Raw genomic sequence first — 17,805 nt, 5'->3', positions numbered from 1 at the left:
CGTTCGCTTAAATACGCAGGGCCTAAGCTGTTTAGGGCTTTAAATAGCACTTTATATTTTGGCCAGAAACCTATTGGCAGCCAGTGTAGTTCTATCAGCAAAGGAGTAATGTGGTCTCTCTGAGATAACCCAGAGACCAACCTGGCTGCCGCATTCTGTACCAACTGAAGTTTCCGGACTATGTACAAAGGCAGCCCCACATAGAGCGCATTACAGAAGTCAAGTCTGGAGGTTACCAACAGATGTACCACTATTTTGAGGTCATTCATCTCAAGAAATGGGTGCAGCTGGCATATCAGCTGAAGCTGATAGAAAGCTCCTCTGGCCACCTCCTCAACCTGAGAAATGAGGGAGAAGTGTGGATCCAGAAGTACTCCCAGACTGCAAACCTAGTCCTTTTGGGGAACGGTGACCCCATCTAGAACAGGGAGATTAAAATGGTCTCTGGAGTTCTGACCCCACACAATAAGTACCTCTGTCTTATCTGGATTCAGTCTCAGTTTATTCCCCCTCATCCAGCCCATTACTGATTCCAGGCAAACATTTAGGGAAGTTATGCCATCTCCTGAAGAAGTTGACATGGAGAAGTAGATCTGGGTGTCATCAGCATACATTCCACATACTGATAACACCCCGCACCAGTTCCCCTGATGATATCTCCCAGTGGTTTCATGTAGATGTTAAAGAGTATTGGAGAGAAGAGAGTATGGAACCCTGAGGAACACCATACTTAAGCTCAGATTTCGAAGAGCAATAATCTCCAGTCGACACCATCTGGAATCTATCTGAGAGGTAGGAGCAGAACCACTGTAAAACAGTGCCTCCAACACCCTCAGATATTCCAGAAGGATACTATGGTCGATAGTATCGAAAGCCGCTGAGAGGTCCAAAAGGACCAACATTGTCTCACTTACTCTGTCAGTTCCCAGTTGGAGATCATCCATCAGGCTGACCAAGGCAGTCTCCACCCCGTAGCCCGCCTGAAAGCCAGTTTGAAATGGGTCTAGATAATCAGTTTCCTCCAAGACCAAATGGAGCTGAGATGCCACCTCACTCTAAATTACCTTGTCCAGCCATGGGAGGTTGAAGACAGGCCTATAGTTGCTCAACTCTGAGGGGTCTAATGCAGGCTTCTTTAGAAGTAGTCTAATGATTACCTCCTTAAGACAAGGAGGCATCCTGCCCTCCCTCAGAGAAGCATTTATTATTTCTACCAGGCGTCCTACAACAGCCTCCCTGATAGATAGAACAAGCCATGTTGGACTAGGGTGAAGAGAACAAGTGGTAGGCTTCACCATTCCAAGCAACCTGTCCACATCCTCAGGAGTCACAAACTGAAACTGACCCAGTTGAATCACATATGGAGTTGGACACCTCTAATTCAGACATCAAATTCATTGTGGAGTCTTCATCTAAGTCGGCCCGAATCTGAGAGATCTTATCTGCAAAAAATTCTTTAAACACGTAGCGGGTAACTGATGACTACAAATTCTGATTCAAGGAAGGCGGGCCTCATACCAGTCTCCTCACAACCCTGAATAACTCCACTGGACATGAACTCGCAGATGCAATACGGGCAGAAAAGAACCGCCTCTTTGCCGCACGTATTGCTTGAGCATAGATCTTTAAATGTGCTCTATGTCATAATCTGTTGGATTTGAATCGAGTCTTTCTCCACTTGCGCTTCAGTCGCCTACCCTGCCGCTTCTGTCCTCATAGATCTTCTGTATACCAAGGGGCCAGTTTTGAAGTGGGTCAGAGGGGACGCTTAAGAGCAATCATGTCTAGTGCCCTGGTGAGCATGTTCCAGTTCTCTGCCAGGGCATCAACAGGATCACCAGCAAAGCCAACATTAAATTCCTCCAAGGCTTCTTGGGATCCTATAGGGTCCAATAACCTCTTTGGGTGGACCATTCTAATAGGCCCCTTGCCCCTGCGGAGGTGGAAATTGGTTGTAAGCCTAACCTTGACCAGATGGTGATCTTTGGGGAAATCACAGGAGTCCCCTCCCACGGAACACCACCCTGATCAGAGTAAAAGACCAAATCAAGCATGTGACCTGCAATATGTGTTGGTCCAGAGAACACTTGGGATAGGCCCATAGTTGTCATGGCTGCTATGAACTCCTGAGCTGCTCCGGACAAATTGGTCCTGAAATGAACTTTAAAGTCCCCCAGCACCAAATGTGTGGGAGACTCCAACACGAGTTCTGCGACCAGGTCCGTGAGCTCAGTAGGGGATTCCGCTGGGCAGCGGGGCGATCGGTACACCAACAGAAGTCCCAATCTATCCCTGGTCCCCAAACTCAAGTACACACATTCAATATGGTCAGATACATCGACAGGGACCCTGGTAAGAGAGATGTTATCCTTATAGACCACAGCCACTCCACATCCCCATACACCTCCCTCACCTGCTCCTCTACAGAATACCCTGGAGGAAGAAGCTGGGACCAGACTGGGCCACTAGCCTCCCCCAACTAAGTCTCAGTAATACATACCAGGTCGGCCCCTTCATCCATGATCAAATCATGAATGAGTTCGGGTTTATTTTGGACCGACCTGGCATTGCAGAGGAGCAAGGTAAGGCTATGTGGGTTGTTGGTAGTGCTCCCCAAGGTCACAGAGCTGGCAGGACAGCCGGAGGGGGAGACAGCTATTAAATTTCTGACTACCCTTCCCCTGGAATGGCCTGTTGATCTGCCAACGTTACTTCTTCTATTGCCCACCACCTCCGGAATAGCTGAGATGAATGTCATATAGTGTGCAAAGCTACTTATTAAGATTGTTTCTCAAAAATAAATCCTAGAGATACCCATGGAACATCTTTGCATGCAATCCGGAACAATGTTGCAGACTGATATCTTCTAATAATACTGTTTTTGTAGTTCAGTAGTGTTCCCTCTAAAGCCTGCTCATATGTGCGCACACACAAGTTTATTAAATGTCTGCTAAGTTAATTTTAGATCCCAGGTTGAATCAGGAAAGTCCCACTATGAATACACGTGCACACACACTGCCTTGATATTTCTGCCTAGAACAAAACTCATTCCACACACAGATGAAAAAAAATTAGAGGGGCTACTGGTTACAAGCATGTGTGTGTAGTGTTTATACACTTGTCAGGTCAGTTCTGTTTATTTATGGTTGCTGACCAGAAAAAATATATACATACAGCTCAAACAGTAACAATAAACAATAAACTAATCCAGGTATTTGTAAACCCAACTATATAGATTTATATAGATATAAATCTAACTATATAGATTATGTGACTGCATAAGTAATTTTGTCATTGCTATCAGATTAAAGATAACTAACATAGAATTCATCTGGGCAGCCAAAGTAATTTGCTAGGAGGAGTATACACTTGTAATAATATACTTGTAACTGTCCTGAACCTTTTTAGAAGGGCGGTATAAAAACTGAATGAATGAATAAATATCATGCTAATGTCTTTCAGGGATATTTGGCACATAAGCAATCATATAATGTAAAGGTAAAGGGTGCTATTGAGTTGGTGTCAACACCTGGCGACCATAGAGCCCTGTGGTTGTCTTTGGTAAAATACAGGAGGGGTTTATCATTGCCTCCTCCTGCGTAGTATGAGATGATGTCTTTCAGCATCTTTCCTATATTGCTGCCGCCCAATATAGGTACTTCCTGCAAAGTATTTGATATTTTATAGTGTTGTTTATTGCTGGTTGTAGATTACCATGAGGCTTAATAGTTCAGTCGACTGTTGCATGAACTGTTCATAATGAACATTTTGGGTTTCCCTCTTTCATTTCTGTAGGCTGTTCAGTTGACCCCTAGACGATGGCTAAATCTGCAGGAATACCAGAGTAAGAAACTGATGGCTGATCATGGGGTCACAGTTCAGAGATTCTTCGTGGCTGACACTGCCAGCGATGCTTTTGAGGCTGCTAAGAGACTAAGTAAGTTAACTAGCAGTGGAGTGAAATCTATTATCTGTGGTGGCTATAAACCAACCTGGAAAATTTAAATTGATGCGTAGTTAATGCATATACATTGCATTGTCTTTAAAGCTGTGGCATGTTTTGTTCTGCAGATCAGATGTGTATAAAAATAATGATTTTGATTTTCATAGGCAATATTTGAATTTATTTGGATTTTTATCCCATTCATTCTCACAGGCTCTGAGCAAATAACAACTGAAGACATATATAACAAAACATATAATATATTGGACATGGTTGTTCAGCAGGACTTTCAAGATTTTTGAGTGGATGGGCTGTTTTTAACAATAAGAAAAATAAGCATGTGCCTCTTTATACTTGAAACAAGCCTCACAAACAAAATAGTTTTTTAAATTTTTTTTTTATTTTTTACATTAATATCCCGCTCTTCCTCCAAGGAGCCCTGAGCAGTGTACTACATACTTGAGTTTCTCCTAATAACAACCCTGTGAAGTAGGTTAGGCTGAGAGAGAAGTGACTGGCCCAGAGTCATGGCTGAATGGGGATTTGAACTCAGGTCTCCCTGGTCCTAGTCCAGCACTATAACCACTACACCACACTGGCTTTACCCACCCACAAAATATTTTTACCTGCCAGCCAGTCTCATGCATTCATGTTTCATAGGATTGTTTGCATAGCCAAGTTGCCAGAAAGATAAACTGCCAGATCCCATGATGCAATCTGTTTTCTCACACAGAGTAGGAGGTCATCCTTACTACCAGATGACCTCCATACACTGTGTAGAAAGAACCCTTCACGGTAAGTCCAATGTTTCTTTTTAAAAGTTGCTCCTGTGCTTTGATTGAATACAGTTTTAAAAATCTTGTCCTGATCAATTTTTGTGGTTTTCACAAATAACCTGCATGCATGAGCATTCTCTTTCATTCCAGTAGCATGAACGATAGGTTAGGATTCCGCCTCTCAAAATGAATGTGGAAATGTGGTTTCGAGAACACTGTATGATCTTTGGAATTCCTGAAGTGAAACAAAAACTTGAATTGGGATGCAGAGCCTTAGATACAGCCTGTTAGGTTTTCATTTAAACATAAGCAATATAATTTTGCTTAGATTTCATTTATTTATTTGCTACATTTCTATACTGCCCTTCTGTCAATATATTTAAAATGGTTCATAGTTTTCAATGTAATAACTATGATTTAAAAAGGGACAGAAGGAAAGAAAAAGAATAATCAGGTTTCAGTTACTGTGGCCACCACCTGAGACTGTTGTAGTACTGTAGATATTAAGAATAAAAACACGCCTTCTTTCCTTTGATTTGATTCAACTTTGGCCTAGAAAATGATCTTCTTTCCTGTAACCTGTCTATCTGAAACCCAATGTTTTTCAAGATTTTTGTGAATCCAGTGTTTTAAAGATGTAGTAGTTACCTAGTTCTCTGTTACTCAAATATAAGGCTCAGTGAAGGAATTCATTAGTGTATGAAAGGAGTTAATTATATATCTGAGTTGGAGTAGCAAGATAGCAAAGGAAGGATGAATACAAGGCTATATGATAACCTCTTTTCTATTAAAAGAGATGACTAGGAGTGTGCACAGTTCGGTCTGGCACCAGGGCCGGACTGGGGGCACTGAGAGGGTGGTGGAATATATGTGGGGAGGGGGCAGGTTTTAAGCAGAATGGGTAATTAAGGGTGGGAGTTGGGGCACAGGGGTGGGGCGGGGCACACCAGGTGGGGTGGGGTGCAGCAGGTGGGGTGGGGCAGGTGGGGCACACCGGGAATATGCCCTGTTGCCCTAAGGGCAGTCTGAGCCTACTTCTCACGACCAATCAGAAGGAGAGGAGGTGGGGCTCTCCGGACAGGGAGAGGGGGAAAGGGGAGCCGGGCAGCTGGCACGGGGAGAGCCCAGCGAGCGCAGGAGGGTGCACCAGGCGAGGGTGCACCAGGAAAATGCCTTGCTGCTCGGTGAGCCAGTCCGAGCCTGTCTGGCACAATAGGACAGACCGCCGGACCGGTCCAGAGGTCCGGCGGTCCGGATGGGTGGGGGACTGTTTCTTTAAGTGGGGGGTGGTGGTGGTGGTAGTACTCCCCCCCCCGGCGCTGGTCTGTTGAAAAATCTTCTTGGGGCGGCAGAGTTCCTCCCTGCCGCCCCTGCCCCTGTCGTTGTTTGTATTAGGCTTCAAAGAGATGAGCTTTGTAAAAACTTTGTAAAGGCTTTAAACTTTGTAAAGGCTGAAAAGAGACGAGCGCTAGCGGCGCGCATGCGCCCTCCTCTTGGCACGCGCGCTCGTCTCTGACGCTGCCATGCGCGCTCCGTGACGTATGTGGCGCGCCCCGTGACGTATGCGGCACGCGTGCAGCAGCGTCAGAGATGAGTACTACCACCACCACCCCACCCCCCGCTTAAAGAAACAATCCCCCCGTGCAGGACCGGGGGCCCGCTGGACCATGCACACCCCTAGAGATGACGGGAATGCTGAGGTATTTTTCTGGTTATGATTTTCTGCTTGGTCATGTGAAATTTTAAGATTATAAGATATATACACTCCACAGTATAAATGAAGAATCAGGATGTCCTGTGATACCTCACTTGACAGGACAGCTTAAGAAGGCAGGACAATTTCATATAAAGCCCTGAACAACAGTTTCTAATTCTGATGTTTTCTGCCTTTTCTGTTCTTTCTTTGCTATCCTAGAAGTGTTGCATAGCTGCTTCCCTCACAAACACAAAGTAATCATATATGGATTTAACTAAGGGTTTATTCAGAAAAAAAACTCCATTTCTCCTTCCCCTCCCTTTTCCTTTTTGACTCCACCCCCCCCGAAAGCCATTTCTAAGTATATGTTTAGTGCTTAGACATTTGTTCTAAATTAGAGATCCTAGCTCTGCATATGCAGCTTATTCTTCTATAGCTCAACATTGTTTTAGTGATAGTCCTTCAAATGGTAATGGCAAAGAACCAGCAGAATATGTGCCACTTCAGCACATAAAATGAAAATGGTCTTCTTATGAGCTCCAATCCCATCATCTTTAATCTTTCTCTTTTCTTATCTCATCAGCTCACTTTAAGTACTGCTGAATCCAGAAGAGATCTTGTAGCATACCTACTGTTTGCTTTTAATTTGAGATGTGGTGTTGCTTAATAAAAGAAGGTTTTATAAATAGGATAGAAAAGAAAGCTGGTCTATAAAGATCATATGCTTGTCATAATCAAAAGAGATGGCTCTCAAGATTGAGTAATGGTCTTCCTGTTTGGCATTTCCATGGTTTATTAATGATATTGTCATTGATTGTGGTATATGATTACAAGGATATTAATCTAGGAAGAAAAAAGTGTATTTAGAGTGTGTTAAAATGTAGAAGAGAGAAAATTTTAAAAATAAACTTAGCAAATCACATTACGATGCAAAGAATGTGTAAAGTAAGGTAAAGTGTGCTGTCAAGTCGATTTCGACTCCTGGCGCCCACAGAGGCCTGTGGTTTTCTTTGGTAGAATACAGGAGAGGTTTACCATTGCCCCTCCCACGCAGTATGAGATGATGCCTTTCAACATCTTCCTATATTGCTGCTGCCCGATATAGTACCAGTGGGGTATCGAACTGGCAACCTTCTGCTTGTTAGTCAAGCATTTCCCTGCTGATCCACTTAAGGTGATAATGTGTACAATCCTTTTATTGAACTTGACATCTTATATCTTGTCTTTCTAAAATCATGTTTCCATCAGATATTGCTGTTCATTTATTTGAGTTCATCAAATGTACACTGAATTAACTGGATAATTTAAGACACTTTGCTTTTTAGCGTAAGGGATTTGTTGGGCTATGTAATGATTGGCATGCTCTACTAAGCTATTAATTAACACAAGCCTTTTAGTTAACTTGCATGTTGTACTTTTATTTTATTGTATCTAGTTAGAGTTTAATTTGAAAATACTCTATTAGCCCTACAAATCAACTGATACTTACCTCTTATTTTCATAGTTAACTGGCATCCCTATTGTTTGGATAAATGTTTGAGACATTAAAAAGAAACGACTACCACTACCCTTTTGTCAATTGTCCAGATTACCCACTGGGCCTGTTTTGACATTTTGGACTCCTGTGAAATTTATGTTGCTAACTTTGAGGTGGCATTTAGGTTCTAACCAAGAGTGCTTGAAAGTAAGTTCTATAGAAGATGAAGACTAGGGGTGTGCACAGAACCATTTCTGAGCTGAACCGACAATCCGCAAACCGGTTCAGTAGAATTGGTGGGTGGTCTGGTCTGTTCAATCGAACCAGATTGAACCAGTTCAAGGGGCTATGTTTGTAAAGGGGATCCAGTGAGGATTCTCATTTACATGCAACAGGGAATCCTGCCTTTAAAAGATTTCTAAGGGTTGTGGGGGGTGGAGGGGGTGAGAGGGCACCTTACCCCTGGCTCCTCTAAACCCTACTGCTCCCTGCCCCCAGCATGGTCACGCAAATGGCCTCTGCACATCTGTGGAGGCTGGAACCATGCTGCTGTCATGCAGACTGTGCTGCTGGGGGGAGCGCTGGGGTTTAAGAGGAGCTGGCGCCAGCACCACTGGTGCCGCCCTTACACATCCTTTAAAGGCAGTATTCCCCTTTTGCTGGTAAAAGGGAATTTTCACCAGATTCCCCTTTACAAGCATTGCCCCTTGAACCATCAGACCAGTCTATAACGGACTGGGCCCGGTTTGGTTTGAACTTGGATTGATTGTTGGTTCGAGTTTGAACTGGTCAAACTGAGCCCATTCAAATTAAACCCGGTTCGATTCAAAACAGTTCTGCATACCTCTAATGAAGATAAAAACCTGAAGGCCCATACTAAAGAAAGAGACTTGAGTGCTAGTTTTGAAATGGGCGGTGGGGAGTGGTGGGGGTTGCCTAACAAACCACATAATAAAGTAATAGCAGAGATGGTGCATAATGTTCTCATATCTATACACTAATGCAATGAATATGAGAAATAAACCAGATTATCTTGAACTCCTGGGACAGGAAGGTAATTATAACTTGATGGGTATAACTGAGACTTGGTGGGATTACTCCCAGGACTGATATGTAGCAACTGAAGGCTATAACTTGTTCTAAAAGAGAAGATGCAATTGAAAGGGAAGGTGAATAGCATTATATGTCAAAAATATGTGTAAAGGAATTCAAGAGAATGAATGTAGAAACCAGTGGGAGAGCATCTGGGTAAGAATAAATTGAAGGAAATAAAAACAACATTTTAGTTGGAATCTGCTACATACTGCCATACCAATGAGGGAATTTGGATGAGGCTTTTTTGAAACAAATTTACTGTTGCTTTAAAGAAGTAAGTATCTGTGGACTGGGAGACTTCAATTATGATGATGTCTACTGGGAGACAAACTCTGGTTAGGGATGTGCATGGAACCGGCAGGGGCTGGTTTGATGGTGGGGGGAGCTTTAGGTTAGCTTGCATGGCTAGAGAAACTAAATGGGAAAGGACTTCAAGATGGTGGGAGCTCCTGAGGAGCTACTAAAGGTGCAATAACAAACGATTCCAATGAAAAGAGGAAAAAACTGGGAGACATCTAAATAAATATGGCTACTGAAAAAGCATAGTGAAAATTGCTGAAAATAATAGTCATCCTTTGCCAACTGTGAGGGTTACATTCCCGCAGAACCATTGGCAAATTTGTGGTAGGTGAGGCATTTAAACCAATGGAAAATGGGGTATGGGGAACTGTGACTGTGAAATCACCTAAATTTTTTTGAAAAAACACTTCTGAAGAAGCCATTGTCAGATGCCTCGGAGCCAGCTAACTACCGCCCGGTATCAGATTTGCCTTTTTAAGGTAGAGTGATAGAGCAAGCGGTAGCAGTACAACTCCAGATGTTTTGGGAGGATGCAGCGATTCTTGATCCCTTCCAGTCTGGGTTTTGGCCTGGGCGTGGTGTAGAAACGGTCCTTGTAGCCCTGGCTGATGATCTCCGTCGCCCGCTTGATAGGGGAGGGTGCTGCTGTTGCTGTTAGATCTCACAGCAGCATTCGACACTGTGGACCATTATATTCTGGTCCACTGCGTAGCTGATGCTGGGATTCGAGGCGTGGCGTTGTTGTGGCTGCATTTCTTCCTACAAGACCAGGGATATAGGGTGGCAATGGGCGATGAGATGTCTTCACGTCAGGTACTAACGCTATTCTCTCGCCCTTGCTGTTCAATATTTATATGCTGCCACTAGCAAAGCTGGTGAGGGGTTTTGGGCTAGGGAGCCACCAATATGCAGATGACACCCAGCTTTTTCTGCTGATGAATGGCAGGGCTGAGGACACCATAGCCCAGCTGACCAGGTGTTTGGAGGCGGTCACAGACTGGCTGAGGCAAAGTCGTCTATGGCTTAATCCGGATAAGACTGAAGTTCTGTGGCTGGGTCCGAAGAGGTCGGGGGGGGGGGGGCAGTTTTCAATTACCGACCCTTGATAGTGCTTGTTTGATACCTCAGCCTACTGTGAAGAACCTGGGTGTGATTCTTGATGCCTCTTTGAATATGGAGGCTCAGATCATGGAAATCGCTCGAAAGGCCTTCTTTCAGTTACGTCAAATATGGCGACTGGCCCCCTATCTGTCCCCTCTGGACTTGGCCACTGTGAGCCATGCAACAGTCACTTCCAGGTTAGATTATTGCAACTCGCTTTATGTGGGGCCGCCACTGCGCTTAACTTGGAGATTGCAACTGGTGCAGAATGCAGTGGCCAGGGTACTTACTGAGGCGCCTTTGCGAGCACATGTGACACCTTTGCTTGTTCAGTTGCACTGGTTGCCGGTTGAGTCCCTGGTTAAGTTTAAGGTATTAACCTTAACATTTAAAGCCCTACACAGTATGGGCCCTCCATACCTCCAAGACTGCCTGGTTCGATATGTCCCTTGCCGGGTCCTGAGATCAGCCACAAGTAATGCCTTGGTGATCCCGGGCCCTAGGGATATTAAATTGCAATCAACGAGAGCCAGAGCCTTCTCAGTGGTGGCCCTGACTCTATGGAACGGTCTCCTGGATAGTATCAGAGCTCTCCATGATCTGTTGGCCTTTCGTAAGGCATGTAAGACTGACGTGTTCCGCCGGGTGTTCGGTCACTGAGACAGCTGGTCGTAGAGTGATCTTGTAATCCATGGTTATTATGTCATGTGGCAAGAGTATTGTATGGGGTTGTGGTTTATGAGGCTATGTAAGATATATTTTTATGAAATTGTGTTGCTGTGTATTTTATTGCTTGTGAGACAAGGCTACAGCATCTGGGGCTCTTTAGTTTGGAAAAAAAAGCAACTATGGGGAAATATGATTGAGGTGTATAAAATTATGCATGTAGGTGAGAGAGTGGACAGAGGTGGATTTTTCTCCCTCTCTCACAACACTAGAACCAGAGACATCCTATGAAACTGAAGGTCTAGAAATCAATGAAACTGACAAGGAAGTACTTTTTCACACAGCACGTAATTAATCTACGGAATTCTCTGCCATGGGATGTGGTAATGGCCGCTAGTTTGGATGTCTTTAATAGGGGCTAAGTCAAATTCATGGAGGACAAGTCTTTCAGTGGCTGCTAGTCTGGTGACTATAGGTCACCTCCAGCCCCAGAGGCAAGATGCCTCAATACCAGTTGCAGAGGAGCAACAGCAGGAGAGAGGGCATGCCCTGAGCTCTTGCCTGTAGGCTTCTTGGAGGCATCTAGTGGGCCACTGTGTAAACAGGATTCTGGACTGGATAGTCCTTGGGCCTGATCCAGCAGAGCTGTTCTTATGCTCCTGTGTTCAGAAGGCCAACAAGGCTCCAGCTATTTGTTTTTATTGCTTTTAGATTGCTTATGTAAGCTTTGGGTTCCAGCCTCTTAGCAGGGGGCAAATTCCAAGGATAAAGTACAGTGCTCCAGAAAACTAGGGTCTCCCCCTCCCCACTCCGAGTGGATATAACTATTCTAGAGAGGAAAGGAAGGCAGCATTTGGGATTAGTCAGGACTGATCATTCTACCACTCAGTTTGGAGAAGTTTGCTCTCAAAGTAAACTGCCTGAAGTATCTTCCCCTCCACTCCCGCTTCCACCTGCATATTAATTCAGTAATATGTTTCCCATGTTATTGGCCCAAAGCAACAGCGGCCAAGTCAGCTTTGAATATTATTTGCAGACAGAAATCATTAACTAGATATAATGTGGATGAAGCATGTTCAGAGAGTGTCTGCAAGAGTTAATTCAAAGTATAGTGGTACTTGTACAGCTCAAGGGCTCAAGAAACACCTTCATCTAATTTATTATTCCACTAGCTTCATGAATTATTCTACTCAAAACCTTTCCAAAAGCCATCTTCAGTTTACAGTGTCAACACTGTGGACACTTTATGGAAAATGTTACATGATAGGCTGGGTTTTTTTCTAGCTGTAGTCACCCTGTCACCATCTTGCCCTCTGCTGCTTTTGCATGTGACAACGCTGGCCTCAGGACCCTTTGTTGGCTCATATAATGTGATGTGTGAAAGTCCCCATATGTGTAAACATACCTTTCGTGGCTTCTTGTACAAGACAACTTTCCAGAGTTCTTACCTAAGAGATTGCTAGTGCTCCCAGATTCCATGTGCTGCCACTTCTTTGCCCTCAAGGTTGCACACACACTTCCTTCTCTCTCCTGTTCGCCCAGGGGCTGTTTCAGCATTAACTATAGTCACCATTATTACTTGACCGCTTTGGAACACTAATCATAGTTAGCTTTAAACCAGAGGTGAAATCTACTTCTAACCATTGTCTCAGCTTGGTGTCAATGTAGGGTGACCATAGTTAGCACTGAAAAGAATACAGGTAGGGAAATTTGGAGGAGTATTTGACATTCAGGTGTGATTTTTAATCTGGTTAGGAGACTTATAAATCTTGCAGTGCTGTGTAAACTAGGAATATTTGTGCGTGTGTGGCAACTTGTGTGAATCTTTAAGATGTTATCCAATATTCTGTTGTAAAAACAGAAATCTAATGGTTAACTCAATTGCTTTGGATAAAATATCAGTAGTGTGGAAGTAGTCAGTGGCAATGTTATAGTACCCTGTTCATTTAATACGTTCCTTGATCAATCGTTTCCCTGGAAACATGTCAAAAATACACTAATAGTGTAAAAGGGGAAAGAGCATAAAAGGATTTGTAAATAAGTTTAAAGGGGCTGGTTGATGGTGTTTCCCCCCACCATCAAAAAAAAGCATAGCAGATGCCTAAAAAATTTAAGTCATGCCATTAATGCTTGCCTTCAAAGGGAATTCTGTCTGGTAAAAGATTTGAACCCAAAGGATTTCCAGCTTTGTACATTGCTAAACAATTCTCAGATGAAAGTACTGTAAAAGGAGCTCTGCTTATGAATTAACGTTAAGTCATGTTATGCTTCAAGTGAACTTGCTGTATCTAGCAAATAAAGAAAAAACACATTTTGTATTTTGAGAATATTCTGTTATGCCTGAGCTCCTTTAAGAGAGAGAGACTCAGATAAACAAATTTGTGTCTTTATGTCTCTATTTAACATGGAATAAGCCAAGGGATCTAAGAGTCTGTTTCTGAAATTCATGTGTGAAGAAACAACCATAATTTATCATTATTATTTGCATGGGGTTTATTGCCTGTCGGATAAGAGGCAGAACTTCAGCAAAGAGAGGAGACAGATGGGATGAAGGTAACAGTCTAAAAATATCAGTATTAGTATTAACTTTCACAGAATTTGAATAAGCAGCTACATTTGTGAGCTGTAGATGCATTTAATGTTGCTCGTTATTCCTTGCCAGTGCTTAATGAACACCATACAATCTAAATTTCCCTCTACCACTTCTTTACATTTTATTTGGTGTTCAAAACAGTCTTAAATATCTTTTGCACAGCCAATCCCACCCACCCCCTTATTCTCACTCCCTCTGTACACTCACAAAATGGTTCCTCCTACCTTCCTCTCACCTCCACAAAACAAGACCTTATTCCTACTGAGTGCAGGCATGAAAAGAAACGAGAAGAGACGCCAAGACAAAACAGACCCATACGGAAATACATGGGCAGAAGTCGTTGTGAAGGGAAGGTGATATTAAAAGTTTTCAATTCTCTGATTTAAATATGATAGCTAACTTTCAAACATTCCAAATAAAATATTAAATATTAACAAAAGTCTCACTTTCCCCACATCTCTGGAATTTCCCCCCATTAGTAGCAAGATCTGCCTAGTTCTTAATATGTTATCAATGAAGAATTCCGTCCCTGTAATATGATTTCATTGGGCAACCATTAGCAACCTGTATGAAGCAGAAGCATTGATCAGAATTCACTTGCTAAATCCACTTCAGCTTGCTAAGTCCAGATTTCCCCCAAAGGGGCTGCCTTCAAATATTTTTTCGTGACATGGGAACATAGCTCCTGCAAATTGTTTATCATTTCAGGATCTTTCATTCTACCTTCCGACCCCTGCCCCACTTATGTTGTTCCAGAGAGCCATGTGTGTTGAAAAGCACATCTGGAACTCCTGAGCAAGCAAGCTTTTTCATTCATCTCCAAGGAGGGAGCAGATCAGTGAACCAAAAATATAGGGTGATGAAATATTGTTATCAAATGGTGGGATATTTCACTGCATCTGAAGTATTCTCCAAAAGATCGGGCTTCCTATTAGGGGAACAAATGGCCTTGCTCTACAAAATTAGGATCCCTCTGTCTCTCTTGGCAAAGCACTCTGCCAAAGATTGGAAGGGGTGCTGCTGGGTTCCACACATGGCTGTCTATAGCCTCTCCTAAAATAGCTGCTGCAACCACTTTAAGAAAGACAAACCTTGGCCTTGAAGGAGGATGATCAGATCTGAAGCTTCACAGATATCTATGGTTTGCCTTTCATCGTGGCTGCTGCAATGCCTTTGAGATACAAACTTCAGTGTTACCCCACTTTTGGACATACTTTCTTTCCAGGAGATGGATGAATCTCATTCCACTATTCTAGTCATTGTTAGGTGCAACAGTCACCTTAAGGGAGACTATCTTCACTGTAGTGTGATTCGTTCACCTTGTATCTTGCCAAGAGAAAGGATGGCTGGTGCTGTAGGTAAGGGGGATGATTTTGCCTCTTTTCCCAGTGTCACCTCAAAACAGCCCTGAAAGGGGTCCTATTTCATTGGAGAAGGGGGAAATGAATATGTTTATGAAGAGGATCCTCCCATTCAAAGCCAATTCTAGCTTTGAGCCCGCCTTCACCTATACACCCTGTGGTTTCTTTTTTCATTGAAGCTTGCTGGGACAGACCTTGTGTGAACCCAGAGCCTGCTAGGAATTGCTGGATCCGAATACTGGCCCAAGAATAATTTAGCTTGGAATTTTATTATTATTATTTGCTTTCGAAGAACATTGTCTTCTGATAAATCAACAATTCTTGTGGTATGATTTATTTATTTATTTATTTATTTATTTATTATTGAAACTTTTATACCACCCTTCCAAAAGGCTCAGGGCGGTTTACATTAAAATGCCATTAAAATCAATTAATAATTAAAACAAAAATTATAAAGCACAAAAACAATAATTAACAATTAAAAACATCGTAAAACAACAATTAAATAATCAGAAGAATTTATCAGAAGAATTCCGTATGTTACTTGTGCATATTTATTATTTATCTACATTTATTTATTACATATGGAATTTACTAATTGCAAGAGTTGAAACTGAGCTATATTCAGCCAAGGAATGACGAATATGTATGTAGAAGAGCACCTTTTTGTGGAACGGAATAGAGGCTGGCTATATCTACCATTTGAAATAACTAATTAAATCTCCATGTTGAGTAATTATCATCAGTGTACCGGTCTTGCTTAATAGATCTAATTTACCACCTGTCTTTGCTTTTGCACCTGGGCCAGAGGGTAGTTCTGTTGCTGGAAATTAATATATTAATTTTCAGTCTTAGCAAGATCTGTTAAAGGGATTTGCACCTGCTGCACCACTTCTTCATTTAGCCCCATAGTAGGGTGGCCGATGTCATTGTATTACTCCCACCACTTTGAGAGAGACAAACCTTTGTCTCTCAAAAAAAGAAAAAAAAGAAAAAGATACCCACAAAAAAGCAAAGAAAAAACCTTTCACACTTTTTGCCCATTAAAAGATAAGTACTTGAATATACTCTGGCATCTCAGATTGAAATTGATATATTAATGTTTCACTAATTTTGTGGAACTAAAAGAAAATTATCCTCTTGCCCAAGGACAGCCAAAAAAGACATACTTAAGTGGGCTTTTTGTGTCTGTAGTGGCTCCCAGTCAACAGAGGCGTAACTAGGGAAAATGGCGCCCGGGGCAAGCATTGAAATTGCGCCCCCCCGCCGCGCCCCCCAGCATACATCTGACTGACACACATGTGTTTTTTCCTCACAACAACCCTGTGAAGTTGGCTTGAATCTCAAACAACAGAATTATGATGCAATGATGATACACACTACATTATACTTAGGTTTTTCCTCACAAGCAACAACCCTGTGGAGTTGGCTTGTATCTCAAACAACAGAATTATGATGCAATGATTGATGATACACACCACATTATACTTAGGTTTTTCCTCACAAGCAACAACCCTGTGGAGTTGGCTTGTATCTCAAACAACAGAATTTTTATGATGCAATGATTGATGATACACACCACATTATACTTAGGTTTTTCCTCAAAAGCAAGAGACAATCTCCAAAGGTCCTGGCATATAACCCCCTCCCCCATTTTTCTTGCCAAACTTTGTGTCTTTAGCAGGATACCACAGGCACTTGTTAAAGCTAACACTGCAGTTTTTCTGAGATGGAGCTGTTATAGGAGCACTTCAGCGTAAACTGAGATCACAAGGCAAGCTTTCACAGTGCAAAAACGAGCATGCGAGCAAGCAGAACTCATGGTAAAACTCTCTTGAAACACCTTGTAACAATGCACAGGCAGTTATGTTACACTGCTTGAGTCAACTCACACTGTTGTACTACCCAGACTGTGGGAATTGACTCTCAGTTCCATATACATGCATGCATTTAAGATTGAGTGCCAAAGAATCTTTATGATTGTTTTTCTTTCTTTTGGGGTGGAGAGAGGAGCGTATAATGCAAACATTAACACCTGTTAGGCATCTGAGAACCATAGTTGGGCAGCTAAATAAAAGCCTGATTCTTTAATATGTTTTTCCCCCCCCCACATGTGGCTTCTGTAGTTTTTGCAACTCATTCAATTTCTCACCCTGACACTTGGTCTGCTGCTTTCACCCGCCCGTTGCCGAATCCTTTCTTCCGTGCGGGTGTCTGTGTGTGTCCTCGTCATCCTGCCTGTGCCTGCTGCAGTGCAGCCCCAGCCCCAGCAACCACGCTTTCCTCCGCGACGGCGACCGCGCCACCACGTGCAGGCGAACAGAGGAGGATGGACGCACCGCATGCATGTGCAGCGTGACACGGCACGCCGGCCGAGTTGTGCATGCGTGCGTCACTGACTAGAGACCCTCTGGCTGGCAAGCCACTAGAGGGCCTCTTTCTGGCTGTTCCAGACTAAGCGAGTGACGGAGCGAGCGAGCCTCATCCAAGGGCAGGTGCAGTGAGCAGCATGAAAGGCTCCCGCCGCCAAGCCAGGCCACTGTCTGGCCACAAGCAAAGCAATGGGGGGGGCGGGCGGGCAGGCGCAGTGAGCAGCATGAAAGGGGCCCGCCGCGGCACCCGCCGCCACCAAGCCAGGCCACTGACTGGCTGCCAGCAAAGCAATGGGGGGGGGCGCGGGTGGTGCGGAAGGGACCGCTCGTGGGGGAGGGGGCGCCGACGCACTCCCTTGACTGCTGCAGCGCTGCTGCAATGAGCAGGAGAAATTTGTATTAATTTTTTTTTTAAAAAGTTTGGT

General features: G+C 43.4%; 1 protein-coding gene across 2 annotated transcripts in view; it reads left to right on the top strand.

Annotated features, from left to right (window-relative positions):
• The window catches only part of SUCLG2 (succinate-CoA ligase GDP-forming subunit beta), a 322,226-nt gene that overhangs the window by 97,937 nt on the left and 206,484 nt on the right, over positions 1-17,805 (top strand). Inside the window, exon 2 of one of the 2 annotated variants that reach the window (XM_053299290.1) lies at positions 3,796-3,937. The exons of the other annotated variant lie outside the window; for it this stretch is intronic. Coding sequence (XP_053155265.1) covers positions 3,796-3,937 — 142 coding nt within the window. The remainder of the gene's footprint in view (positions 1-3,795; positions 3,938-17,805) is intronic. 2 annotated transcript variants of the gene reach the window in all.

Source organism: Hemicordylus capensis, chromosome 2 (genome assembly GCF_027244095.1).
Source record: "Hemicordylus capensis ecotype Gifberg chromosome 2, rHemCap1.1.pri, whole genome shotgun sequence".
NCBI classification, from domain to species: Eukaryota; Metazoa; Chordata; class Lepidosauria; order Squamata; family Cordylidae; genus Hemicordylus; species Hemicordylus capensis.
Note: the sequence above shows the minus strand (reverse complement) of the source record. Positions and strands in the feature narration are given on the sequence as shown.